At 44.6% G+C, this 26,888-nt stretch overlaps 3 protein-coding genes across 12 annotated transcripts in view; 1 reads left to right on the top strand and 2 right to left on the bottom strand.

Moving 5' to 3' along the window:
- Positions 1–1,474, bottom strand: adat2 (adenosine deaminase tRNA specific 2). Its single transcript, XM_042109007.1, has one exon. The coding sequence runs from the start codon at positions 957–959 to the stop codon at positions 375–377; it is 585 nt and encodes a 194-aa protein (XP_041964941.1). The 5' UTR covers positions 960–1,474; the 3' UTR covers positions 1–374.
- Positions 1,224–23,492, top strand: sergef (secretion regulating guanine nucleotide exchange factor). 7 transcript variants are annotated; one of them, XM_042108979.1, is made up of 12 exons: positions 1,224–1,319; positions 1,492–1,624; positions 1,859–2,008; positions 2,124–2,218; positions 2,425–2,485; positions 2,654–2,767; positions 3,703–3,765; positions 4,080–4,238; positions 4,670–4,836; positions 9,538–9,574; positions 14,284–14,493; positions 23,251–23,492. In XM_042108979.1, exons 1-12 carry the CDS (start codon positions 1,305–1,307, stop codon positions 23,475–23,477), a joined length of 1,431 nt encoding a protein of 476 aa, XP_041964913.1. In that variant the 5' UTR covers positions 1,224–1,304; the 3' UTR covers positions 23,478–23,492. The 7 variants fall into 7 exon arrangements, with proteins under 7 accessions (XP_041964913.1, XP_041964910.1, XP_041964912.1 ...); XM_042108976.1 differs by having other exon boundaries at positions 1,235–1,323; XM_042108978.1 differs by having other exon boundaries at positions 1,235–1,323; positions 4,083–4,238.
- The window catches only part of kcnc1b (potassium voltage-gated channel, Shaw-related subfamily, member 1b), a 21,443-nt gene continuing 12,041 nt past the window's right edge, over positions 17,487–26,888 (bottom strand). The window contains exons 2-5 of one of the 4 annotated variants that reach the window (XM_042108969.1): positions 24,119–25,052; positions 23,933–23,965; positions 22,164–22,340; positions 17,487–18,307 (exon numbers count right to left, since the gene is read on the bottom strand). In XM_042108969.1, the coding sequence (XP_041964903.1) occupies positions 18,198–18,307; positions 22,164–22,340; positions 23,933–23,965; positions 24,119–25,052 (1,254 nt within the window). In that variant the 3' untranslated portion in view covers positions 17,487–18,197. Of the gene's footprint in view, positions 18,308–19,213; positions 20,744–22,163; positions 22,341–23,932; positions 23,966–24,118; positions 25,053–26,888 lie in introns of those variants that run through there. The other 3 variants (XM_042108968.1, XM_042108971.1, XM_042108970.1) reach the window with 3 other exon arrangements.

A 26,888-nucleotide genomic window follows, 5' to 3' on the forward strand; every position in this document is an offset into this window, starting at 1 on the left:
TAATATTTTAGAGTTTATTAACAAAATTAGAACATTATTATATGGTCATTAAAAAATCCCCATTACAGTACAGTACAGTTACAGTACAGTACAGTAGCAGCCACATAGATGGTCGCAAGCAACGACTGGCCTATAGCCTACTACAGTCATTGGTGGCTAATGTAGCACTTTTTCCAATAGCAGTAAACAGGATGATTTAGATCAAACTTTATAGGTGGTATTATAGTATCATGGACATGCATCAACAAGATACTTTTCTCCTGTTACTGTTGAGGATGTTGAAACCACTGGTCTTCAAAAATGTCCACTCATTGTACTTTGGCTCCACCTATAGATAACCACAGCCCACAAGCCTCCCACAACCTGCATCATGGCTAGGCTTTCCTCACTTTACACTTTGGAGCGTTTGGATTCTCTTGCTTGTAAAACCTTTTGAGCACGTCAACCGCCTCCTCCGCTCGATAGCCAGAAATGCACTTCAAAGATGAGCCAGTGAGCAGGTCATCATCTGAGGCGATATTGAGAACAGAACCACAGCCACCGAACCTTTCGTTCCCACAGCCGTACACAATCAGAGGGATGTTCACTAAGCGCAAAGCAGCTGAACACATAATGCAGGGCTCCACAGTCACATAAAGTGTGGTTTGTGCACAGACATCTTTGAGATCAAGATCTCTAGAACGACACCACTCCATCACCTGATCGAAGGCCACCATCTCTGCATGTCGAGTGGCATTTTTGGTGTCATTCACTTCATTTCTTCCTTTGCCAATAACCTCATTTCTGTATACCATGAGACAGCCAACTGGTACCTCTCCGTTTTCCAAAGCCTCCGAAGCCATATCAAAAGCCACTTCCATCCACCGTTGAATATCATCCAAGTTAGAAACATTTTGTTTCACTCGATGACTGATGTTACCACAGGTTTGCATTCTGGTCCTCAACCCTTCGCCTCTCATGCCAGAAATCACATCTGAGAAAATCTTGGTGTTGCTTGGCCAGCGATATTTTTGACCAATTAGGGCTTGACAAACGTAAGTGAAATGGTACAGAAATCAGTTAGAAATTGCCAATTGTCTTAAATTCCTCGCCATGAGACATGTTTTAGGTTTTTTAGACATGTTCCGCGTTTCGGCGACTGTAGCATGCCTGTTCGACTGACTCCTTCCTGTCCTTCGTGTAGTGACGTCATCACACCGCGCGCATTGCAATGTTTTCATGACTGCGCCCGAGCCCTGCGCCCACAAGCCACATGCAACTAACCATGCACCTCGCCTGCAACCCATGGACACATACACAACAAAATGCAGGTTGTACACGTGGGTACGTTTGATTTAAGATGAGTAGCCGTCTGTGTAAGTCACTTCATTTTCGGAATTAGCATGTCATAGTACCTAACTTTCTATATTAGTTTAAAAAGTTGACATTGGCTACCTCCAGACTCTTTCTTCTTGCCTGTGCTCTGTGAATATAAGGGAACTCTGGTTTTAGGGCGCAAACAGTTATGGGCAGTTGGGACAGGGAAACACCGAAGACCTGGCGGATCCGCAACATACTGAATCGTCTCTTTTAAAGGGCGTGATTTGCATCACTGGTGGAGGTGGGCACTCAGCTCTCATAACAGGTAGGCTTAGCAATCTTATTATGGACTCAGAGCTTGCAAAGGCAGAAATCATTTTATAGAGAATACACGAGATAGTGATTAAATGATTTAAAGGCCATTTGCAATCATGACAATGTATCCACAAAGCTTGTGTTTCCCACTTTTATGGTTTCATTAATTGATGAGGCAATTCTCCCTCCCTGATGAGGCAATTCTCCCTCCAGCTTGTCAGTAATGTTGTGCTGGTGTCCATAGATTCCGGTTCGCTGCTAGTTTGCGGACAGAACCACAAAGGACAGCTTGGCCTGGGTCACACCACGGGGGTGTTGACTTTTGTTCCCCTCTCTCTCTCAAGCCCTGTTCAGCAGGTGTGCTGCGGCTGGGATTCCACCCTCTTTCTCACTGGTAATGAATGAACCTCCTGTAGTACCCTCTGTAGTACTCTGCCGGTTTCTGTTATGAGTCGCCAAATTCTGAATTCTGATGATGTCTGACCGTGGCAATGGGTTATCTTTCTCAGACAGTGGCCAGGTGCTGTCGTGCGGCTCCAATGCGTTCGGCCAACTGGGAGTGTCTCTGCAGGTGCCCTATTCTGCGGAGCCTCTGCCAGTCCAGGTGGGCACAGACAGCAGATGAATGAGTCTGCAAGTTTCAAACAGCATGGCTCTTTGTCCCTGAAACAACATGTTGACCTATATCAACAGACATGTATTTTTATGTTTTCTTGACAATTTGCTGATAATGGTTTTTAGTAAATGGGAATGGTAATGTTCATATACCGTAGTTAAGGCCTAAAACATTGTTTTGCGTTCTTTCTGTAGTCTCTGCACGAGCCTGTCATCAGTATAGCAGCTGGACTCAGACATGCCCTGGCTGTGACATGTAAGTAAGGCCTACACATGACGTGGCTACTTTGTTATACACCTCATAGTACTTTTCTTGTCTGTGTCTGTGTACATTAACCTCTCCCTCTCCCTCTCCCAACATTAACTGTTTATTATAACTGTGTGTGTGTGTGTGTGTGCGTGTGTGTGTGTGTGCGTTCTTTAGGCAGTGGTGGTGTGTATCAGTGGGGTAAAGGGATGCACAGTCAGGCCAAACGATGTAGACATGACACTGTGTTACCGTCTTACCTGTCTTCTAAAGAGCCTTGTAAAGTTCCAGGTATACACACACACACACACACACACACACACGTATGCACATTAAGAATCATATGTATTTGCACTGGGACTCACACATGATAAGCTCACACACAATTTGTCAACAGTGTTGTTGTATGATGTACAGCAGCGGTTCCCAAACTTTTCCCCCCGCGGACCACCTTCTACATCCTGACTCGGCTCGCGTACCCCCACCATCCAACACATAAAAAAGTAACACATTCTATTGACGCATGATAACAAAATCAAAATGTGCAACTGGTCTATGAGCTCTCACGCAAAAAAAACAGTGTGGAGAACCACATTAGAATGGTTAGGTAGCATCTCACTGCAGACCACGCACTGTGGCTTTGGGCAGTCTGTCTCCCAATCCATGTGAAGCCTAGGCCTATATGCCTCATCATACTTTCGTTTTCTTCGCACAGTCTTCTCTGTCTCGTTCTTTCTTTTATCCTCCTGCGCTCCTCCTCCGCCTTCATTAGTCTGCCCCCCATCCCATCGTTACCTGTGTCCTGCTCTGTTTCTCTCGCTTCTCCTCTTTGATCACTTTAATTAGGCCTTTTGGACAGTGTCCCTGTTTTTAGCCAGTTTTCCATGTTTACGCAGCCTTCTACCTTGCCTATACTTCAACGAAACTAACGCGCCAGATATTCTGGCTGCCCGCAGGAAATCACGTGTATTGTGTGTAGCTTATTTTGAATGAATACATAGCCTATTATAGAGTTTACAAATGATTTCCTTTAATTTCACGGTTCCATATCATTATAACCCGATTCGAAATTATGTATTATTTATGAATTAATTAGATTATTAATTAATTAATTAATAATTTTAACTCCTTTCCGCCATTGCCCTTTTCATCTCGCGTACCCTCTAGTGGCAGCTCGCATACCACAGTTTGGGAATCCCTGATGTACAGTATGTCTTACTTCTTAGGTCTGGATCTTGTGACCTCTGTAAAAGTAGCTGCAGGCTCCACCCATTCTGCATGTCTCACAGGTGAGTAACTTTATGACGTAACTGATTATGCCTCATTGCAGTGTACTGACGTCTGTGGGGGTATAACAGGCATGACCCCACCAATTCACAGTCATTTGTCATCACACGCATTTGACCAGTTTGTCATTTGGCATTATATCCTTGCCATACTTGGTTGTGCTTAGCTTATAATTCATAATTTGAAAATGATTCATTTTCTTGAACTTGATGTTTCTTGACTTGAAAACCAAACTCTTTTTTTATCCAAATGATGGATATATCAGAACATATATCTTGTTTATGTAATGTCGGGTTGGTGTTGTGTGGTGTTTTAGCAGGGGGAGATGTCTTCCTGTGGGGCAGTAATAAGTACGGACAGCTGGGACATGCTGACTCATTTCTGCCCCTTCCTGTGGCCTTAGACCGCTCACTGTTCAATGGAGAGAGTGTTATTCACATACACAGTGGCTGGACACATCTCATAGCCTCAACTGGTAAGACAGAAGCGCACACACACACACACACACACACACACACAGACACACACACATACACAAATTTAGTAACATTCAAGCTGCAATGTGAAAGGAGACTAGAATAGCAATAAGGAGACCTTAGAGCAACACAACACATAATTATATGTATATGTATATGTATATGTATATATCAATTGGCTGTTGTTATGTATATGTATATATGTATATATCAATTGGCTGTTGTCATTGCCTATAATTTTACACAGGCAAAATTACACCTGCTGATATATGTGACTTAAAATAAATTTGGAGTGGTGGTGTAATAGAATCACCTTTATAATATGACTGTGACTATGACTGTGACTGTCATATGACTCTTTAGGGCTTCAATGTTGTTTGTGTACTTCATTCAGGACCATATGAGTCATATTACCTTTATCCTCGTTTAGAGAGTGGCCGTGTCTTCACCTGGGGAAGAGCCTGTTATGGGCAGCTTGGCAGACCGGTGCCAGCCAATGAGGGCACAGACCTGGGCCAAGATGCAGCTCAGACAGGAAGCTCACTTAGGCCACACAGTGTTCCCACAGAGATCTCTCATCTCGCTGGAGCATCACAGGTGAGTAGATGCTTCGCACAGTGTTGCAGACAGTGGACCTTACAAACAACAAACCACACCCACACCGTGTGAGGCATGTCTTTAATGCTAGTTGTAGAATGGATAGAAGTAAGTGCAACACACACACACACACACACACACACACACACACACACACACACACACACACACACACACACACACACACACACACACACAGGGGTTACATCAGCTGGGCAGTACCTGTAGTACTGTAGGGTTTTCTGCGGGAAATAGTGATAGCTATAAGATAACCATATTTTAACACTTGCGCATTTCTTGAGGTTGACTGTTGTGAATAGATTGACAGTCAGTGTTTGTAGTCTGTAAGATGTCCACAAGGGGTCAGTATCAGACAAAATGTTGTCATTGGAAGCAAGCTATAGTCCGTAAAAACCTGGAAAGAAAGACATGCAAGAAAGAAAAACAAGGCAGTGTACTGGCTGAGGTATCGTGAGCATGTTATTTGTTATTTGTGTTCTGAATTTACCACATTATGTGCGCTGGTTAAGTGATAAGTGTGTGTGTGGCTCAGGTAGAGATATTGTGGGAGGGAATGTCTAGACACCATTCTGAGTTCACTGTCCTTACTGCAGCCTGCGGAAACCAGACCTGACAGAGTGCGGTGATCTCAGACAAATGTGTCTTTGCCTATCAGAGTAGGGTCTATGCTATTTGGATATGTCACACACACCCGTGCACACATACACACACACACACACACACACACACACACAGAAAAGACAAACAGTTCTCTAATCATCTCATCAGTAGTAACAGCAGAAGACTCGGCAGATTTACCCAAGAGACATCGTCATCGTGACAGTGTATATATGTGTGTGAGTAAGGACGTTGTGTTGAGTTTGCATGTGTGTTTGAGAGAGATAATGTTTTGAGTTTCCTGCTGTCTGAGAGAGAGAGAGAGAGAGAGAGAGAGCTCTTTTGGCTGGTGAGAGGGCCATTTCCTCTGCAGCTCTCCCCGGTGTGTTGACATGAGGATGCAGAGGGCCAGACAGGAGAGCAGAGCAGGGGCCACTGGAGCACTGGGACTGGAGGATGCTGGTCAGGAAAAGCACTCCTCTCTCTGCCTGCGGAGTGCTGAGGTGACACATTCTCTCCTGGCCTCCACAGGACTGGCCCTCTCCCTCTCCCTCCATAGCGGTGGGTTCAGGAAACAGGCCTGGCCTCGGGGTGGCCCTGGTTTGGAATGGACTCACCTTGGAGACTCTGACTCACCTGATATGAGAGCAATTAGGTCTTTTAGAGAGAACGAATGAGATGGATCTGGAGAGGATCTGCCAGATCAGGGTTAAATCAGAACTAGATCAGGACTTAATCAGGACCAGATCAGAACTAAATCAGAACTATATCAGGACTAAATCAAAACTAAATCAGGACCAGATCAGAACTAAATCAGAACTATATCAGGACTAAATCAAAACTAAATCGGGACCAGATCAGAACTAAATCAGAACTATATCAGGACTAAATCAAAACTAAATCGGGACCAGATCAGAACTAAATCATGGCCAGAACGGAGCCATGTGAGGGTCAGATCAAGATCAGATCAGAGTTGTAGTGTCCAGTTGTCTGGACCAAGTGCAGGGGAAATGTCTGTCTACCTTGCCCTCCCTGACTGGTGTGTTGGGTACGGGCCGCTTCTCTGTCTGTTTTTCCTGTGGGTTTCTGCTTGTGCGTCAGACTGGAAGGGCTGAGTCACGATGCATCATAATGCATGTTGTGATGCTTTCACACTCACACACCATACGCAAGCACCATAGAAAGAAATCGATAGAAATCCTATCAATGAAACGACTGATTCAGCACCATTTATGGAAGACAGGAAACATTTACTCAAGGTATTTGTAGACTAGAGGCACGGCTCTGCATTTCTCCATTATCTCCTTGTTAAGGAATGCCTCCATTAGTCCCCTGTGAGTGCCAGCTTCAGCTGTAGTGGGTGTCCCGAGTGCTCAGGTGCCCTCGCTGCCAGCCTGTTGATAGCGAAGACAGATGGCAAGCTTAAGATGCGGGCACAGGAGCATCAGGAGCAAGGCACTACTACCAGTCCCATCCCAAACATAGATATTGGTGGGCTTTGGTGTGTGTGTGTGTGTGTGTGTGTGTGTGTGTGTGTTTGTGTGTGTCTGTAACACCACACCAAAGGTCACTCAAAATTCCATCTACAGAATACCCCTTCAATGAACATCACACACTCACATACACACACACACACACACTCACACACATGTTAGTGGTATAGATATTGTCTCATGCACCTACATCTGCACACACACATGCTCAATCACATTTATGTGCGTGCGCACACACACACACACACGCACACATGCGCGCGCACGTCTCCCAGGCCCATTGACGTGTTGTGAGTGTCGTGTTTCCCCATTAAGTATTTATGATGTGTTGTGCTGAGCAGGGAGGCAGAGCTGCCTAAAGAGGTGATCTGTCACACACACACACACACACACACACACACACTGCTCGGCTTTGTTGTGCCCTGCTGTGCTGGGCTCTGGGGTAATGTGGTGTGTGAGGCCTCCTCTGTCAGCAGTAGCAGCAGTGGCCTCGTGAAACTCCGTGGACAAATACAGGGGCCACTAAAGAGGTCATACATATCTGACCCCACACTTAATGTGATTTATGGTCTGCGCCTCTGGAGCAACAGCAATCTCTCTCTCTCTCTCCCTCTGTCTGTCTGTCTGTCTCTCTCTCTCTCTCTCCTTCTGTCCCTTTGCCATCCGACCTCTTTCTGACCATCTCTGTGTCTCCCTCTCTCCTTTCTTTCTTGCACTCTCTCTGTCCCTCTATCTCAGAACACCATGCCACAATTTATCTTCTTATCTCTTTGTTTCTCACTCCATCTTGCCATCTTTCCTTCATTCTCTCTTTCTGAACATACCCCCCACCCTCTCTCTCTCACTCTTTCTCGCATGCATGTGCTCATTCTCCCTTTCTTCGACTGCATGCACATCTTTCTGTTTGCCCTTCTCTGTTTCTCTTTCTCTCCCACTCTCTTTGTCACTCTTCATCTACACCAACTTGGAGCTTCTAAATCAGTGGCCCACTTTTTCTTCAGAGGGTCAGCTCACTATGCCTGGCTGTAAGACGGGGCCAGAGACTCAGAGCATGTCAGTAACTGTAAATAGCTTAGTGCTGTGAACAACAGCAGTCTACCTTAGTTGAATATTAATCCATTACATTTAATCATAGGCTATTGCAGTCTAATACCATTGTTAGCTGTGTTTATTTTATATTGCCATCATGCCATATCAGTACAAAATGTATTTCAAAATGGAAATAGCTCAAATGACATAATACTAATAAAAAGACTTTAGCATTCCCAAAAGTATATTTTATTCAAAATGTGTGAACTCTGAACTCCTGTGTCTTTGCATACACAGCTCAAGTTGGGAACAAACAATATCCTACAAATAATTTAAAGTTCTCAAACAATAAGAGTTTTATGAAGTGCTGGGAAAAATATCTGAAATGACCACCATTCTAACTTTCACTCACCTGGTGAGAACTGTGTGAACTCGGCTGTCTTTGTATGAACATTTGAACAAGTGAATAAAGAATAGAAATACTTTTAGAATACTTTGGGCACTTATGCAGTCAGCATAGGCCTTTTTACATTGTTTGCAGATAGACTTACATTTTATTCCGTTTTCAATAGCAAACTCGAAACAGCACCAAAACAACCACCACGAAACAGCCACCCAAAATGAGGTGACGAGCCGTATCCAGCCCGCGGGCTGTAGTTTGGGGACCACTGATGTAGACTATCTCTCTCCACTCACTGGTCCACTTTGCCAAGCTTTCTGACCTTGACACAGATGATGTGAGGAGATTGAGTGGAGTAGCTAAGTGGAGTAGCTGACCATGGTTGTCATCACAACGGACAGGAATGTCCATAGAGGGGGGACTTTATAGTAGGATGTGGGAGTTTGTATGGTCATTTTATGTGACCGAGCTGACACAAGCATTGAATGAATCCATTGCAAGGCGCTCATTTTAGATAGATAGATAGATAGATAGATAGATACTTTATTGATCCCCAAGGGAAAATTCAATTCATTTTGTGACCCTCTCCCTCCTTTCTTTCTTCTCCAGTTTTGAAATATGTGTTGCCATTTTCCCTCAGTGACATACTGAGCAGAATATGACAGTGTTGCCACTTGGCAGAGATCATGTCTGGGTTGTCAATCATAGGCAGCTACAGAGATAGCATCTGTCTGTGGAATAGACCCTGGGCCTGGGTGGAGGCAATCTGGCAAGAGTACTTCATTTTAGGATTAAAGGATTGCAACCCCAAGGAACTTAAAGTGGGAAAAGTTTGTGAAGTAACTCAGTTACGCGTTACCTGAGTTACTTCACCTCTGGGTCCATCACGCTACTTCACGCATTCTACATACATGTATCTACAGATCGGAAATCACTCACAATGAAATAATTCCAACTTCTGTTTGTTTGTGTGTAAATGCTAATATTGTGTGTCTTTATAAATGCTAATAAAAATGTTAATGAAATATTAAAAATTATGTTATATTTGGAGATAACACACATGTATTGAATGCAAGTGGTTTGAATACAGTACATGATAACAAAAAAATTGTGCTATACATGCCTGCATAGTCACTGATACATTTTTCTACCACCTTTCAGATTGCCTGTGGATCTGAACACAATCTGGCTATTAAAGGTAAGTTTAGTCATGCTGTTTGCGTGTGTGTGTGTGTGTGTGTGTGTGTGTTTGTGTGTGTGTGTGTTTTTAACTTGCATGCATCAGAGAGAGGGAATGAGAGAGTATACTAGCAGGGTTCTTTGCATTGACTGCTGGGTCTGTGTATCCCAGACTTTTTGTTCTTTATTTGGGGCACACATATATCCCTGATGTCCGTGTGACTAATTGTGCCTTGCTTGGCTAACTGTGTCAGGCAGACCACACAGAGCAGCTCACCAGAGACCTGCTAGCAGCTTTAGGGTGTGACATACCGTTTGCTCTTGATTATGGCAAGGACAGACACATTTCCTCCCACCGTTCACTCCTCAAAATAAGGACAGAAATCGAGGACAGGGTGGATACAGCTTCAAGCTTTTGAGTCTGTATCTGTCTGATTCCTCATAACCTGTTACTCAACCCACATGTTGAAGCATGTTGAGGGTTCTAACTATGGAACATGAATGGCATACTGCATACTACAAAATACATAATACATGCTGTACACACACAGATCAAGTATGCTTATGTTATAGTTGTGTTAAGTTAATTATGAATGAATTATGCAAGTAGAATACAGATATAATTCTTGAATGAGATGCTTACATTAAAATGCAGGGGATGTATGAACGTGTAATGGAAAGTGGTCTGTGTGTGTAAGTGATTGATTGAGGCTTTTAAGCATGACTGAAACCCAGGACATGCGGAGCTGTTTGTGTAACACACACACACACACACACACACTCACACATAATCACATGCTTCAGTGAAGTTGAGCGTCAGAGCACACTTACACACAGCACATCACACACACATTCAGACACACACAGACACAGACACAGACACACGAAACATGAGCCATAAGCACCAGCTTAAGCTGATGCTCCAGAAAACAGGACCGTCCCAACCACAGGAGAGATGGAAGAGAGAGGGAGAAAATGTAAGGGGTGGGGGGATGGGAGGGGTTTGTGTTTCACAGCAGACTCCCTGTTGCCTTGACAACACCTCCTGCGTGGCTCTCACCACGCTTGTGTCTCCAGTCCAAGGCGAGATTATGGAATGTGAGCGACGGCGGTGACATTGAGAAGAGAGGGAAAAAAAGATTCCCTTCTCTCTGTTTCTCTCTTCCTTTTTTTCCAAGGGTATGAAACAGCCCAATGTTTGTATTAAGATATATCACTCCAGCTTTAGAGACAGCAGCAACCCTATGCTTAAACTGTCAGCTAATCTCTCTCTGTGTGAAGCCTCGGAGGTTTTTGGTTGCTCGGATTATAGCCAGTAATGGGAATCTATCTGTCTGGAGCTCATTAGCTGATGTCTATCTGTCACTGGCATAATTAACCAAGCTGCTTCAGCAAGAGCATTGTCATTGTCACTGAAGGACATGTAGCAAATTCTCACAAATACTGTGAATATATGTGCAACTGAAAGGAAAATGTGTGTGTGTGCGTGTGTGTGAAGGATGAGAGAGAAAGAGAGAGTCTTAGTCTAGGAGTGTGTGTATGTTTTTTTCCCATGGCTGTCTGCCTGCCTTTGTGCAAAAAATAAAATGTGCACTGACGTTTCCGTGTGACATAAATCCATGCAATCATCTCAGCTGTGAAGCCTGGCATATCCGCTTGAAAGCGCTGGAAGGTGCATGCCTTGCAGAGCTTAAAACCCTGCACACGGCACACGCTACCCAGGGACTCCCAGATGAGAAACTGCCATCTCCTGAAGCCCCCACTCCCCTCCCACCACCACCACCCTCGCTGTGGATCACGCTACCCTCTCTCAGTCTCGGCTTACCCTGTAAATATAGACCACCATGAATCATGCCTGTCCACAGACAATTCGACATATTAAATCAACCTTGGCAATGATCAGCATTGATTGAGAATGCTTTGTTGATGTATAAAGAGAACCAGGGGCTTGGTTAACTTGGGTGTTGGGTGTGTCATGCATGTTTTTGTCTGTTGCCATGATTTCCATTCGGGGGAACCTACATGAAATGGCATCGCTGAGATCAGAGTATTTTGGTTGACTCATCCAATCCCCGTCTTGGGCCTGGCGTAGCCCGTTCATGCATATGGGAATCACGCTGGAGTGATCTGGAGTGTTAAATCAGTCCTGAAGTCAGCCTTGTAGCATGACTCCTGAGTCATGAGCATCCTTTTACATGTGCGCGAACTTAAACAGAGAGTGCACATTCTAAAAATTTAAACAGAAAACTATTTTGAGCTGCTCCTAGTCTGCACACTGAGACCCCAACCCCCCTCACACACACACACGCACACTCACACAGACACGCATAAGTATAAGAGAGTTGAGTTGTGTTAAGCTTTTCATAGTTGGAAGTCATGTGACCCAGGCTGCTCATCTGGAAACAACTGAATAGCAAGGTGGCTAAACAGTAGTCAAAAATAAAGTTCAAAAGTTCACTCGTGACATAAGCAAAATGCAAGTCCCCGAGACAGTGCTGTACATATATGACCAACATCATAACATAGCAAAACGTCTAGAGGGAGGTGCAGAGCTGCATTCAGTGATGTTCAGGCTGTAAGACGCACTTACAAAACAATGTCAAACTCAGCATTGCACTCACTTGTACCTTTAGCAAGACACCAGCCAAGTGTGATCTGCATAGAACAGACAGACATACTGTATACAGACGGATTAATCACACATCCAGATATTCAATGTTTTCACCTTAATGCATTAAATTGAACTGTTCTGTCTGTCTCATCATCTGTAGTCTGTGACTGAGACTTGGTGAGTACAGAGGCCAAGTGCTACACTGAGGCGGTTGATGACCCATCACTGTTCTAAATGTTTTTTGTTTACACTCACCCTAAGTAGACAGGAAAGAGAGAAGCATGACAAATTATTCCTCACTATTCTGGAATGTAATAAATAGTGCACATTCCAGGCTGCCTCTCTGAGACCCCACATGGTGTTTCTCTGTTTCCATGGGAACAGCTTTGCAATGCAACATGTCCATGAATAACAGAGAAGGTGTCAGAACGGTGAGTGAACATCAGCTCTGCGAACGTGTCTTGCTTGGCAAGGGTGACCCCCCCCCCCCCCCCCCCCACACACACACACTCTCTAATGAGGCTAAAACCTTAAAGCTTGAGAGGCCACCCACTGAAATCCAGTAAAGGACTGAGTAATGAGGACATAGGAAAGGGAGGTTTAGGAAATAAATTAAGGAGAAAAAGGCAGGACCACAGACATGCACACCAAAAACACATTCCTGAGTGGGAATGATAAAAAAAACAGCAAACCTTGCTGATGCCTAATTTTGGCAAAATGTAAATTGTAACATGGAAAAATATAAAAACAGTGGTGATGTTGAAGAAAAGAGGAGAAACACCCACCCCAAAAAGAATGCAAGCTCCCTGCGGTTGCCATGACGACTAGACCTGTTATGTAATGTTGTTGCAATGGCACGTGCCATTGTGAGGATGGTGACCTGGCTACACCTCCCAATACTGACCAGCACCACTGGCCTCAGCAACTGATCAGTGGTACATCAGTGTTTTGTTTATTTTTCTTTAACATTTTAATTATTTACATGTTTTCATGTTAATAAAAAAAAATTGTTTTGTCTGTGGTCTCTCGTTGTTATTATCGGCATTATTTCCTGATCATCCCTCCGGTGTTGCCAGAGTGGGACAGATAGCTGAGAGAGTCTAGCGTAGTCCATCTTCCTCACTTCTCTAGGCCTCTGGCACCGTGTTGAAACAAGTTACGCTCAATGGCAGTCGTATTAAAAAATGATCAGGTGGAAATTATGAGAATATTAATAATTTGGTGTATTATGCCATCAAGGACATTTTTTCTTCCTGTATCTGATTCCTTCTTCAATTCGGGGTTGAATTATAACACACACACACACACACACACACACACATACTGTACATGTGTGTGCGTGTGTATGTGTGTATGTAAACATACTATTTTGAATGCATTTCATATGTTAGCAAGATGTAGAACAATTATCTTAAGATAGTAAACAGCTTTATTGGACATTATTTGACCTATTTCAACAACTGCTTTAGAGATGACCACCTTACACACAAAGGAGTGTTTTAGGTTTTTCTTGTTTTTGGTAGAGGAGTGTTTTGTGGTCATATAGTATGCATGCTTGCTGGCATACTGTTCTACACCAGCCTGCTGAGAACTTTCGCTGTGGGGACAGTAAAGACATTGGGATGATGTGAAGTGAACAATTAGTGCAGTTCAGACCAGTTCACTGCCAACGCGGCTCTAATGAACACGCACTAAGACACTGCATAGTTTTTTGGTCATTAATTGTCTGTTCGCCCATATTGATTGTGGGAGACCTTAATGAAGAGATGGGAAGACAAGCAAATAAGCCTGTTTTATAAGTCTTTGAATATGTGCCATGTTATTTCTTTTGACACCACCAAGCTGCAAGTTAATGCTATACCGCAAATTTAAAATGTAATTTCCATACAGAAGTGTCATACAGAGGTCTGGAACGTCCTTTTTTAAGCCTGCTGACGAAATGCTCTGCTCTTTCAGTTGCCCTCTCCTGACTAATGCATGTTGAATGAAGCTGGGATTTCCAAAACCAATTTGTGTGTGTGTGTGTGTGTTTGTGTGCTCACTCTGGCTCCAGTGTCTTCACTTGTGCCTCATATACCTCTTCCTGCAACCGTCTCCATGTTCTCTCTTTCTTCCAGGGGATTGTCTGTTCTCCTGGGGATGGAACGAGCATGGAATGTGTGGAGACGGATCCCTTTGTGACGTCATGCGCCCGCAGCCAATCCCTGCGCTCCGAGCCGCCAGGCCCGTGCTGATTGGCTGTGGAGCAGGACACTCCATGGCTCTGTGCTGTTTGAAGGACAGGGAGGTGGAGGACTGTGCTACTGCTTCTGCTGCTCAAGCTGAAGGTGAAAGCGTTTAAGGCACTCGCCTGCCCTTGCTGCTAACGCACAAATGGTCACATGAGAATGTGTGACTTAACCCCCCCCCCCCCCCCCCCCCCACACACACACACACACACACACTACAAGGACAAAGCCCTTCATGACTACATTTCAATATGAGTAAACATAGAGAGAATGAGATACCTTTAATTTGTTATACTCATGAGATTTACAATGTTTACTCTAAGCAATATTTTTAGTAGAGTGTTTATACACTGTGTGGCTTTGCTGCGGAGTCCCAGTGGAGAGGTGTAAATGGAGAGGGAGTGTATTTACTGCTCTCTGGCACTGGTGCTTTTTCAGCCCGTGCACATTAGATCATTACAGCATCGTACATGCCCCTGCTGTGGGACGTACTCCATCATGGTATAGGTTTATGGCTCTCAACATGATTGACCCCCATTGGGGCTGTCTCGCTGAGGGGACTGATGTCTAGACTCTTGACTCCTGACTATAGGATAAGCCCTGGCATTATGATCATATCACTCGACTGAATGGAACGTAAATTCAGGTGTCATGTTAAACCCTTTGTCAGTGTCTGCCTAGTACCATTAATAAAAGAAATGGCTTTGGTTTATCATTTTGTGCCACTGTTAAAATGTATGTACAGTATCAGGATACCAATGAATATGCATGTGACTGGAACGGAGGAAGGATTACACAGACACTGTGGTCCTCCAGGCTTTACCACGTGTCTGAGCTCACCATCCTGGCTCTGCTCGAAGGCCTGCTGTGATTTGAGACCCTTTTTCCACATGGCTAAATACCTTACGCTACACAAAAGCTGTGTTGGTGTGTGTCTGGCATGCCTTGTTTTGGATGGGTCACTGTGGGAGTTTGATGCGGCGCTCCAGGCAGAAGTACTCGGGTGTAAATTGCTGCCAGGGCAGGACGGGGCAGGCCCCCTTGTGTGTGCTGGGGGACAGGACAGGACAGGACAGGACAGTAGGCCAGCCGTGAAATATACCACCCTGGTTCTGACACAGCGTGACTTACTGATCTGGCCCACCGCCATTACTCACACAGCCTTCGCATCTCTGCTGAGGACGGCATCACTCTAAGGAGGCCATCTCTCTCTCTCTCTCTCTCCATTGGGGGGGATTCCCTGATCACTGACCACATTGCCCTGTCATATCACTTTAGATCACGTCACATCCTCACACAAGTGAGACAGACTTGAGGCACTGAGAGCCCTTGAAACCCATGTGACAGTGGCTATGCTAGTTCAGTGGCCATGCTAGTTCAGTGGCCATGCTAGTTCTTAAAGTCTCTTTCACGCTACTGTAAAATGAGTTGACTTAATAAAAATTGTCTTGAAAAGTGATTTGTCATGGAATGCTTGCTCAGGTATCCCTGTTGTGAAACAGTTTAATTCTGAGTAAGTGAGTCTGGTTCTGCTGTTATGATATCTGCTGTAGTGCAACCAGTGCAGTGTGGTGTGTATGTGGCGTGGCCTGAGTCTTCTTATGTACAATTACCCATAGTCAGAGGCAATGTGTATAGCATTTTATTAGTGTTTCTCATCATTTATTTTTTACTCATAATTCTCAGAAAAGAGACACAAAATATTGCCTGAACAACTCAACAAGTCAACTCAAACTACCAATGGAACAACACCATGGTTAGATACCAACACATTTGGCTGTTCAAGAAACACACATCGAAGACTTGTGGGAAAGTAATCACAGTAGGTATTGGGTATTGCCATTTCTGAAGTCGTGTGGTGTAGTTTTTTTCTTCACGTTTTCTATTTTGGCGTCAGTAGCTCGGTACCCTTAAGGATCTGATCGTATCTCAAGTAGTTCCCCCACCTCACGCCTGTGTTGACCAGGCACGGCGTAATCCTCCTCTGTTTGTGCTGTTAAAGGTTTCTGTTCAGTCTTTCCTTCCAAAATCTCCTTGGAAACATCCTGGAGGAGTTTTTTTTGGCAGTGTGTTTGCAGTGGTTGTTATCTCAGTGCTGGTCCCTAAGCGGTGTGTATAGGGGGTCACTTTTTTTTTCAAAACCAGAGGGGTATACTGCAAAGCAAGATTACTGATATTTGAGCCAAAAGCTAGAGCTGTGTTCAAATTGGACAAACAGAGGCAACAATTCGTGGCGAGCATGTTTTCTTTGATTGTTTAAATTTGAATGTTTTTTTTTTGTGTCGACATCAAATCAAACATCAAATTGTTTGCTGTAAACTGTAAACAAAATTGGCAAACAATGAGGCACTCACCACACATGTTAGCCATTGTTTGACGAATTTGAAGTGCACTTTTCTGTTTAAGGCTCAACTTACAGCTCATCTGGCGTTGTAGCACTACAAATGCGGGCAAGGTTTTCAATGATTATAAGACACAGTGTTGGTTCCTCTTGTCTTTCATATTCTGCTCCGTGTTTGCATTCGCCTGTACTGATCGTTGGAAACACTAATGAGGGAACGTGAGGACAGGTACATTTGCTTCAGACAAACCCTAAAAAAGGTGACACCTATAGTAGCTTGATATTATTATTAAACTTATACTGGCCTATCTATCACCCCAACCAAAGTCTCTTTGAAGGGTCCTACATGTTAAGATATGTGAAGCTATTCTAAGCTCAAAACCCTGTCTTAAGGACCTCAGAAGCATTCATGATGGACATATGTAGTGATCACTTACTGATGTTTGCAAAAGAATTCATGAAGCATTATCGGTTTACTGAGGTTCATGAGATATGATACTGAACTTTAAAAAGGTGTGATATGGCTCTTTTTTTTTTAAATGGCCAGGTTGACTAAGATATTTAACAAGATTTATGTTGAATTTGTGACCATGCTGAAATGGACTATGTTGTCTAGTGATGCACTCCATAGCTCTATGACTACTTTCTTACACCTATTTGGTGAAGACAACTGAGTTATTCTTTTCTTTTATTTCTAAATCATACTGGAATGTGAAAGTTTGCAGGTGCAAAAACTGCTAAAAGGCATTCATGATGCACCTACTGTGACAGCTGCCATAACCTAAAAATTAAAGGGTTTGTTATACCATTTTTTTCCCCGTTTTGTTGTTTGCAACTACATGAGGCGATGTCATTGTGCACATGGTGTCAGTGGGGCTGAGTGAGAGCATTACATCCGGTGTGAGTCGCCTTGGCAACATTGAGAATGGAAGCACATTGAATAAACAGAAAGGTGTCCTAGTTCCTCTAACAGAACAGAAATCACAGTCTGGGTACACACACCACAGTAGAGCACAGATGGGAGGAGAACAAAACATATTTACAACATTGACACGTGAAAACGCACACATTTGTTCACACACACACTCATACAGACACACACACACACACACACATACATAAACACATACACACACACACAGACACACACACACACACACTGTTACACATACACACTGTAACACATACACACTAAAACATAGGCACTTTCACAGTACAACAGCACAAAAAAGCACTCCACTGTAACAGGGCTACTGTACGGCTAGACAACAATGTTTCATCTGCACTATGGCGGCTACATCTATGCTGAAATAGTCTCTGCCACACACACCCATGGGGAAGATGCTGATCTACTGTACACACACACACACACACACACACACTGTCACACACACACACACACAAACACACACACACACACATTCTCACTCACTCTCTCTCACACACACTATCTATAGCGTTCTCAGGTAGGTGATGTGGGCGTGTGGTTCATGCACATAGTGGTTGGCACACCATGATTCATGACACACACTGACTCTGTGGGCTGTCTGTTCCGGCGCCGCCGCTGCGACTCTAAAACACATAGAGGAGAGAACAGCAACAGCAACAAGGAAAAATCATATTAATACACGACCAACGCAAGGAACGAAGAAGAAGAAGAAAGGCACTGATCAAGAACACCTACAACAACAACAACAACAACAACAACTACAAAAACCAAACAAAACAAAACAGGTAGATGCTCTCTGCCTTGGAAGTAAAGGGGAGGGGAATGGGGGGGGGGGGGGGGGTCATAGACACAGCCCTCCCCAGTAACAGGTCCATGCACAGGGGTCACATTTTGCCATGCGTTTGTGTTTAGTCCATGCAGTGCAGAGCAGGTAGTGGTCACGTGGTCACCAGCAAGGCCGTGTGTGCACGGACATACACATGCATTCACGTGTGCTTACACTCTGCACACAAACGCTTACACACATACACACACACATACGTACACATACATTGAATACAGGGATGGCAAGCTGACATGCAGCTTCCGCATGGGTGTGAAGTCATTTAGGCTGTCAGTCAAACTTGTTTTGTGTGTGTGTGTGTGTGTGTGTGGTGTGTTGTGTGCCATGCCGATGCAGTGTGTAGCAGGGTTTGTGGGTTCGTGCCTGGTTCCAAACATCCAATCAGCTTTCAAGTATAGTCTCTCTTTGACCTTAACCAGACCTATCTGCCTGACCTCCTGTGCAACTGTCTGTAATGGCGCTGTATGTGATGGGATCAATTAGGACAGTTAAAGACATTTACTCAACGGATTCAGACGACCCTCACAGTAGCATGTTGCTATGGGGATGGCACAGGTCAAAGAGAGGTTTAAGGTCATGTGTTGCTCAGTTTCTTGGTAACACAGGTAGGGGAATAAAGGTTTGTATGTGTTTGTCTGTGTGTGTGTATGCATATTCTGTTAAATAAAAACAGAGGCTAAACAGATTGAGTACAAAAATTTATTTCATGCAGGATATTATTTACATAGTTAGTTATTTGCATACTTTTTGTTCGCATACAAGTGCATGCATTTACCTTTCCCCAAGGTACCCAAAGGTATTAATAGTTTTTCAAGAGTTTGTTTTTATCCATGAAATATGCATATAGATACATATATAAATGTTTATATATAATGCTGTATTAGCATATGTTATATTTGTCAATTTAGTATTTGAACACTATTGTGTAATGAGTTACATTTCCAAGATTCCACAAATATCTACACTAAATTCAATTATATTCACAGTATGAAACGGAAGTTAAGAAAAATAAACGTTTAACTTTACACAGAATGAAAATGCTTTCATTTTTTCGGCTGTTAAGCTAACTTTATGCTTGAAAAATAACATGCTCAGGTAGAGTTTCATACTGATGGTAAAGTGCTTTACTGAATGATGCTCTCAAAACAAAATAATGCCACGTGGTCATTTTGACCACTGCTACTACTGATGGCCCTATGATGACTCATGTACATTAGACATTTGGGGAAAGGCAAATAAAATGACAGCAAATAAAACATTTGCATCGCTACAGATGATGCCATATTTTTATCTGCCTCAGATAAGTATCAAGAAGCTTTGGATGGAAGGAGAATGTTCGCACATTTCTTTTTTTACTAAAAGACTTACATTTTTTTTCTCAAGATAGTTCCCATGCAAGACATGCAAATGCAAATGGACTTTTTTTAGTCATTTTAATGTTCATGATACTTATAACACTAGTATTGTGAACAGCGATAGTCTTCTAACTCAGTTGCTTATGAACTAAACTTGGTGAGACCATTGACATGGGCGTTCACTAGTCTTTTCCTAATGGAAACTAACTGCACAAGACGCAAAACCACTGGCTCAAAAACGAATGGCAACGCAAGTTCAGGATTGCTTTTAGACTAAAAGCAGCAAAGAATGAAGGAGGATAGGTCCTGAAAGAAAGAGAGGAAGATGAAGGAGAGGAAGAAAAGCAATGGCAAGAGGTAGAGAGCTGAAAAAGAGTTAAGATAGAGAGAGAGGAGGGTTGAGTTGACTTGTGATACTTGAAATGAGCAGGATCCTCAGTGTGACTTCAGGCCTGAGCGGCCATTTTGGTCCTGCATGTGAGTGGAGTCTCTTCCCAGTGCTACAGGATGGATGAGATGGGGGGTGGGGGGGTTGGGTTGTAGGGCTGCCGTTCGGGTCCTGCTTGTCTGAGTTTCCCCCCCAATGCTACAGGATTGAGACTGTCCTCAGTGCTACAGGATGGATGGAAATGGCGGGGGATGGGAAGTGGGGCGGCCATTCGGGTTTTCTGCTTGTCTGAGTTTCCCCTTAGTGCTACAGGATTGAGACTGTCCTCAGTACTACAGGATGGATGGGATGGGGGAGTGGGAGGGCTGCATGAGACAGGGGGGGCTGCAGGGGAGGGCGGAGACTGAGGACACTCCCAGCGAGCCGGAGGCCATGCCGGACATGCTGCTATGGCTCCAGGGCCTTTCACAACCTTCACACGAGGAGAGAAAGAGGGCGTTCAGTACACCACACCACAGCATCCTCAGCTACCTGTGTCTCTGTGTGAGAGGCACGAGAGTGGTGGTAAGTCTGTGTGTGTGTGTATGTGTGTGTGTGTGTGTGTGTGTGTGTGTGTGTGTGTGTGTGTGTGTGTGTGTGTATGTTTGTCTGTGTGTGTTTCGTGTGTATTTCCAGCCCTGATCTGATGTCTCGGCTGAGTAGCATGTGTGAGTAGCATAATAGCATGGTGGTCCGTCATGCACGCTATGAACTAGACTGCCTACTACAGCATGCATGAGGAGGTTGCTAGGTGGCGCTGGTGTTCCAGTGGCATTCCGAAGGTTAGCACAACTATAGGAGACACACAAGGACAAAGCCAGCATCTCAGCTGCCTGCCTGCTCTCCCTAGCACTTAGCCCTTGGAGATCTCCCTGCTCTAGTCTGCTGCTAAGCTAAGCTAACTATTTCATTTGTGAAGGGCACTACTCTGCTGTTATGTAGGATGGGTATTTAGGCTACTACCTAATGTGACTAATTTCTATTGTTTGTGTGCCTGGTGCATTTGAAGTAACTGTGTCGTGTGACTGCGTCCTGTGTTGTACCTTGTGTGTTTGATGCTTTTGGTAGTCTTCTCGATGTTGTCTTTTCTGTCTGATTTCTGTCTTTGATTTGATTTCTGATTGCCCTATGATGTTGACCTCTAAGAATTGTCTAGCGTGACTGGCTGAGTCCTTCGTCATGTGACCACATGCCTCATGTCCCATGCTGCATTAGTGCGGTACACCACCACCGCTGTGTACCTGAGTTATTGTATGTCAGCATGCACCAAGTATGCTCAAGGCAGGCAAATGCACCAGAGCTCCCAAGTGATCATCACACACAAATCCATCATAACAGCAGTTTGACAACAACACATTACTTGACAGAGAAATGAACTGTTGCAAGAAAACGACACAGCCCTGGACCACTAACTATATACTTGACAGAAACTGAAGGAAGTACATAATTGTGCTGGGGAGTGCCATTGTGCATTTGAATTTCTATTCTTCGTATTGTTTGTGTGTGTTTTTGTTTGTGTGTGTATGTGTGTGTGTGTGTGTGTGTGTGTGTGTGTGTGTGTGTTTGTGCATGTGGTGGGCCATGACAAATCATCTTGGTAGAGGTCATGCTAACTGCATCTCTGTGGCTATGCTTGGCTGAGCTGAAATGCATGACAATTAAGGTGTGCTTTGAATACTAAAACCAGCACGCCTGCTCTGCCTGTAACACTGAGCTGGCCAGCAGCCAGTAAGACTGTATCTATCACTCTACTAGCTGAAAAGAGTAGAAGCAAGGAAGTGACAGCTCATTGGGTGTATATTTTACGCGGGACTTACTCTGATGTTGCTTGACAGTGATTGGGTGATACCTACCTTTCCTGACTCTTCCTCCCATGTGATTGGCTCGCTCTCCAGGCGTCAGCAGGAAGCAGGGCCGCTCAGCCCTCTCGGTTGGGCTGAACGCCTCCTCTGGGGAAACCGCTTGGTCGATGTGAGGACAGTCTTCGTTGGCCAGAGCCGCTTTGGACGCCTCGCCATTCACTTTGAAATCTTTAGAAAATACAGAGAGCCAAGGAAATGTGTAAATGCACTGCCGTCTACTTAAAGAGAGGAGGCTTTTTGCACTTGCCAAACATCTGCCATGTCTGGCCACAGCAGAGGGTGCTATGCAAGCCACTTTCCCCTGCCATTGGAAGCAGTTGGCCTGTCAGCATCTTGCCCAAGGACACTATGACATGAAGCCAGGAGGAGCAGGTGTCCTACCAGGAAGTGTCCTGCCTCCTGAGGGCTGTTCTACTACACCATGGTGAGACCACAGGGTAGTCAGTGCAAGACAGACATTTATTTGCACTTATATGGCTGTGATTTTATTTGTTTTATGTAGTTTCACCAGAACGCTCTGCTGTTCTCAATGCTGTCCAAAAGTTGATTTTAATGGACAAAAACAACACCACATCACATCATGTCCTTGTCAAGGTGTCAGCCTGGGAAGGTGGTGTTAATGTTTCTGATGTGAGGGATAATGACTAATTCTACTGGCCATGCAGGGATTATGAAAATAGTTGTAGGTGTTTTATTGAGTTAATGTCCCACTCAGTCCATCTGTAAAAGTGTTATAATGCAGTTCAGTAATAGCAATTCCAGCTGCACACAGTTCATCTTCAGTGTACACAAGCTGAAGAATTGCTGACATTAGGTGTCAGTATTGACATTAAGTGAGTTGCGGCGCTGATGAGGAAGACTGAAGAAAAAAGCCACCTTGAAGAAGTATTGAGGTCAATCACACATCACCTAAGAGAGGAGATGGTGAATCACACAGCACTTCATGAAGTGGATGAGTCAGGTCATTTTAATCCACTAAGCGCTCATGTCCTCTCCATTCTCCTTTGTAACCCTCCCCTCTCTCTCTCTCTCTTTCTCTCTCTGTCTCTCTCTCTCTGTTTCCTATCATACATCTCAGCAGCACATGTTAGACTAACCTCCCCATCGACCCTGCAGCAGGACGCGAGGTGGTTACCATCTGAATCATCAGTTTTCAACAGGCTGAGGACAGGAGAGGGCGATTTGGAAGACATTGGGAATGCAGAGTCAATTAAGTGCTGGATCTCACTGGTGGAGGACGCAGAATATACAGTAATGCTCTCTGGCTCTCTATTATGTGGACGCAATGAGAGAGAAACAACCTAGCAGCCAGCTCTGCCAGCCAAGGCTGAAGATATTCAGTCGCAAGCAGAAGTCTTTTAAAAAGAGATATCCATGGTGACAGTGTTGATGATGATGAGAACAAATCCACAAAAACACTTTGGCACATCAAACACTCTATCACAGATAAACACATTTGCACATCCATCTGGAATTATCTTACACTTGTACTGCAATAGAAAATGTTTGCCTGTGAAAGGATATGACTAAGACATTGGAAAATGAATAAAATCAATGGAAATTGAGTTAGTAAGATAAGAGATTGGAGGGGCCAGTATGTGTCCATTTACATACTTCAGTGATAGTGCAGGGCTGCTTAAGCTTGTTAGGATAGTACACAAGTTAGGACAGTATATGGCACTGCTCTATACTTGTAGTATTACTACTGTAATATGTAGTGTGATTTGGGACTGAGAGGGACTTTGTTGAGTGCTCCATACCTCTCTTACTCTTGTGATCCACAGAGAGGCTGGCTGTTGACGGAGACAGACAGTGAAATGAGACAGGATGGAGACGTACACACACACACACACACACACACACACACACACACACACACACACACATGAAACACAGTACACAAAGTGCTACCCCTGGGATGGTGTGTGCGTGTGATGCACTCCTACCTTGGTATCTGATCTCCGAGAGCTCTTCCTGGGCCAGCGGGCAGGGTTCGCTGTGGTTGCTGTGTCGGGGCGAGTTGATGACGGACTTACAGTAGTTGGGCGAGCCGATGGCAGGCGCGCGCGGGATGTGCCGGTTCTTCTTCTTTGGTAGCTTCTGCTTGGCCATGGCCAGGGAGTAGTACATGCCGAAGTTGTTAACGATGACGGGCACGGGCATAGCAATGGTGAGCACGCCGGCGAGGGCACAGAGCGCGCCCACGATCATGCCCGTGGTCGTCTGCGGGTACATGTCGCCGTAGCCGAGGGTTGTCATGGTGACCACGGCCCACCAGAAGCCGATGGGGATGTTCTTGAAGTGCGTGTGCTCGGAGGCGCGCGGGTCGTTGGGGTTGGCGCCGATGCGTTCGGCGTAGTAGATCATGGTGGCGAAGATGAGCACGCCCAGGGCGAGGAAGATGATGAGCAGGATGAACTCGTTGGTGCTGGCGCGGAGCGTGTGGCCCAGCACACGCAGCCCCACGAAGTGACGGGTCAGCTTGAAGATACGCAGGATACGCACGAACCGGACCACGCGCAGGAAGCCCAGCACGTCCTTGGCCGCCTTGGTAGAGACGCCGGACAGGCCCACCTCCAGGTAGAAGGGCAGGATGGCCACGAAGTCGATGATGTTGAGCGTGTTACGGATGAACTTGAGCTTGTCCGGGCAGAAGATGATGCGCACAAGGAACTCGAAGGTGAACCAAATGACGCAGACGCCCTCCACGTAGGTCAGCTCCACCATGGTCTCCGTCTCCTCGTAGACATGCACCACCGTGTCGTTGTCCACCACCTCCACCTCGGTGAAGTTGAGGATGGGGTTGAACGCCTCGTGGGTCTCCAGGCAGAAGGTCGTGATGGACAGAAGGATGAAGAAGAGGGAAGCGAAAGCCACCCACTGATGTGGTGAAGAGGGGGGGGGGGGGGGGTAGAGAGAGAGAGGAGAGTAAGAAAGGGGAAAGAGAGAAAGCACAGTGTTAGAAAAAAGATGGAGGTGAGAATTGGAAGTCACAGATACATACAGTGGGTCCCGGTTAAAAATTGACACTTCATTCACGATCAAGGTGATTCACGCAGCTGGGTGAAATGTAAGTACAACTGCAGCAGCTTGGGGGCAGCATAGTCCGCTGTGGTGTTCAGCGGTCGAACCGGACGGAGCGTTCGACAGCAAGGGCTGTGATTGGCCGAGTTTTCAGTGTGTTTCTCTGTGTTTTTAGCAGCGGCTGCAACATGCTAGTCCACTGTAGCCTATAAGCTTTGTACATACTGTAATGTTAAACATAGTTTTGGATTCAGTGGCAAGATTTCTTGATTGTACAGTGCCTGTCTCTCAGTAATGTTTTAAAATGAGAGCTTTGTCAGCTGGCAGTAGGCTACTTTTTATCGGCAGTCATGAGAAGTTCGCTTGCTAACAGAACATAAATATGCTGCCCAGAAACCTTGTGAATAGTTCTGATTTTTTTTACTACACTAACGAGGTTGAAATATAGCCTTTGTCTACAGCATCTCCTTAACAGTAATGTTAACAAAATGACAGCATTCATATGACAAAGGAAAACGAATTCGGTCACTCAAGACTGTGTGTAGGCTACAGTCCTACCCAATAGGCCTACTCAAAGCAGATAGCGTTGTCTGACGGTCGAGTGGGTTAATGCACGTATTTCCAGAACAGGTCTGCAACTTTCAGGCAGTTCTGAGTTCGAATCTAGGCAGGAGTGATGATGCATACGGTTTTCCTTTAGAAATCTTTTTTTTTTAAATCAAAGTTGTACCCTACTACAGACATTCGATGAAGTGTTCTGCAATGAGTCTGTTTTTAACCCAGCTAAAAGATAGCCCAGTAAATTAACTAAACTTATCCCAGTAGCAAACAGTTTTTCTGGATGTAGGCTACTTTGAAACTTCTGCCGGGTAACGGGAGCATTTGTTTTTAAAAAATAGGCCTAACTTGCATCTTTCTATTCCATAAGCTACATTAAGGTTTTTCACGTAAAGGTGGTATTTGTTGTTACTGTACATTAGATACATCAGAAACACCGCTTCAGAAAGCTGCAGGGGAGCAGCGCGGGGCACAAAGTAATGCGGGGTTAAATGTAACATGGACTTTTTTCCTAGTTGCAAATGGTTGATCGGGGGATGCTTGGTCAGTTAACCACATTACTATGAGATGGTGTTCCCCAAATTTTCGTCAGTATGGACGTGTTTTCACGTAGATCTACAGCAAAACGTCTTTTGAAGGCATCAAAGTAAATAGGTGGTAGGCTAGGCCTACTTGTCTTTCGATTGAGTTGTGGGTGCAGCTCACTGACTAATAATCGTCTTGTAGGCTAAAAATGAACACCGTTTTGAAACATGTAGTCAACACATAGCAGGAGTTATCTTATCTTAAAAGAAACGTGACCCAGTGGGGTTAGTTGTAACGCACTGTTACAACTGTAGGCTGATTGCAATACAAAAATATGTGCGTGTTAGTTTAGTTAGTTTTGTGATGTTTTGCACTTTTGCCTCATGTGTTTTCAGGTTTGAGGGCTTTCTTGGCAAGATTGACCTTGGTTAGACTTTGCATATGTTTTGTTTCCGTATGGAAAATAAAGTCAATTTTCGACACACGTCTGTTATTAGTTCAATAACAAGTGTTGCTTGTTAAAACATATGACTAGTGAAACTCAAATGATTTTAGAAATATTTAGCCAAAGCCAAAAAGTGTTACTTTGTGCCCCGCGCTCCCCCACTG

Source organism: Alosa sapidissima, chromosome 11, assembly GCF_018492685.1.
Source record: "Alosa sapidissima isolate fAloSap1 chromosome 11, fAloSap1.pri, whole genome shotgun sequence".
Classification (NCBI taxonomy): domain Eukaryota; kingdom Metazoa; phylum Chordata; class Actinopteri; order Clupeiformes; family Clupeidae; genus Alosa; species Alosa sapidissima.